At 41.5% G+C, this 2,337-nt stretch overlaps 1 protein-coding gene across 1 annotated transcript; it reads left to right on the top strand.

The window, feature by feature from the left end:
* Positions 1–280: 280 nt before the first annotated feature.
* On the top strand, positions 281–1,104 carry Msantd5 (Myb/SANT DNA binding domain containing 5). The gene is given in 3 exon segments (XM_071612791.1): positions 281–389; positions 392–616; positions 932–1,104. Coding segments are annotated over 3 exon segments (507 nt in total).
* The last annotated feature ends 1,233 nt before the right edge of the window (positions 1,105–2,337 follow it).

Below are 2,337 nucleotides of genomic sequence, written 5' to 3' on the forward strand. Positions count from 1 at the left end.
GGAACCTTTACCAGCAGTAAATGTACCATCAAGGCCCTATCTATTCTATTCTCTGAAATTTATTTTATGAAACTTGAACATCATATATACTTTCCCATGTTTTCCCGACTTGTCCCAATGACTATATATTTTGGACATGGGGACTAAAGCAGATGCTGCATCCAGGACTTCTCATCATTAAAGATTTTTATCATATTCTACTAATTGAAATAAAGCCATGTTTGGGCCTGCCACTGTAGAGAAAGGGCCTCTGAGACCCCCTAATAAGTGCAGGTGAGTGATGCCAAAGTACACCCACATTCTTCTATTCCTTGCAGTGCACTCAATTAAACCGTGGAACAATCGAGAAATCCAGAGTTTCCTGCAAGAATGGGAATTTCTTGAACATGAGTGAAGAATAATCATGTAATATCAAAAGCAATTTCCCAGCGTCTTAATCAGAGAGGCATAAAGAAGAGCTGGAAAAAATGTTCCCACATGCTGACAAGTTTGCAGGATCTGTACTGGACTATCTGTGAGGCCTACAAGAGACCAAGAAGTGAACCGCTGCCTTGTCCTTATAGACAAGCCCTGCACAGAATCCTGGGGTACAGACAGGAAGACCATGACCTCTCAGGTTTGTCTCTTTCTGTACTCACCTTCAAGGTCCTTTTGTGAATTGTATCAGCTGGCCTAATCCTCAGGGCAGGGAATGATAGGACAGGATCCTGCCCACAGGGTCCTTCTATATACAGTATAGGACAGGCCTCTTTTGGTACAACTGTCCCTCTTTCTCCTATTTCTTCTATTAGTTAAATCCCAAAAGAGTGACCTGAGGGACTTTGCTCATAGACTTCTTGAGAATGGACACAAACCCAGGGCCAGGCAATGTCGTAGGCAAGGATTCAGGTGGGTGACATGTCCTGAGCTCTCTGTGTGCCCTCTCTCTCAGGTCTTCTCTGTACAGATGTTGCTTCTGACTTGCTACCTCTTGAACACCAGCCCGAGGACTGCGGTGCTTCTGTTTCCTTTGAGGAGCCGCTGTGGGTCCCTCCACCTGTGATCTTCATGGAAAATCCTCAGGCACCCGGATGGGAACCCTGGAACATGAACCTTCCAGGATAACCCACCCTGCAACAGAACAATCCAACTCTGTAACTCGTGATTCTTTCCTTTCCCCATCCAATTGAATGAGAATAAAATATGAAATTAATTGAATGACCATAGTCTCATCCCTTTCTGTTTTGTGCTTGTGGCTCAGATGGAACCCATAATTATAGAGAAGCCAGGGGGCAGGGCAGGTGTTCAGCCACTCGGGTGACTTGAGTCCTACCCTCCTTCCTTCTCCCATAATGCTTCCTACATGGAAAAGACTCCTTTTCCACAGAGGCAATTTTTACCTTCAGAGACAACTGTGTTCCGTCCTGTCTTCATCCTCTAACTGTGATCATAGAACTTAGTATTTCTGAGCCTCAAGTTTCTCCTATTACAATTGAAAATGATGGAGACTGGGGTGGAGCTCAGTGGGGTGCTTGCCTAACATGCACAAGACCCTGGGTTGGAGCTCCAGCACTGCAGAGAAAACAAAACAAAGCCTCGAAGATGGTCTTTCTTATTTAGGTAAAGAATAAGTTTTTAGGATAAAAACATACATAGGTGGTATAATCATCCTGCATGTTATTCATTTCCATATTCCTTGGTGGTCTATTTTTTTAAACACCTGTCAAAAGATCATTTATTTGACTGATGGATTGTAGTACTCATAATTAAATCCAGGGGCACTTTACCACTGATCTATATCCCTAGACCATTTTTAGTTTCTTTAAAAATTATTGTTTGGTTCCAGGGATTGAACCCAGGGCACTTAACCACTGAGCCTCATCCCCGCCCTTTTTATTTATTTTTTTTATTTTGAAACACCTCACCAAATTGCTGAGGCTAGCCTTGAACCTGCAGTTCTCCTGCAGAAGAGGCACTGGAATTACAGGCATATTCCTGTATCATTTGTTCATTTTAAAAATAATAGTAATAACACTGTTCTTTAATAAAAGAGAGGATGTAAAATTATTTCGATTATTTTTTGTAGACTTTGGTAGTATTCCCCATAGAGGCCTCAATCTTACTTAATGTTTTGTACAAAGTCATCACTGGATTTACTGAATAAAAATCTCAGATGTTATTTCAAAGAGGAACAGGCTCATTTTTTTCAAAAAACCTTCTCAATCTTCATGTATTGTCTCACAACAGCCTTTAGTAAGAGTAATTCCATTTGGTCTTTTGAGGAAACTTCATACTGACTTCCATAGTGGTTGAATGAATTTGCAATCCCACCAACATCCATAGTGGTTGAACGAATTT

This window comes from Marmota flaviventris, chromosome 5 (genome assembly GCF_047511675.1).
Source record: "Marmota flaviventris isolate mMarFla1 chromosome 5, mMarFla1.hap1, whole genome shotgun sequence".
In the NCBI taxonomy this organism is placed as follows: Eukaryota; Metazoa; Chordata; class Mammalia; order Rodentia; family Sciuridae; genus Marmota; species Marmota flaviventris.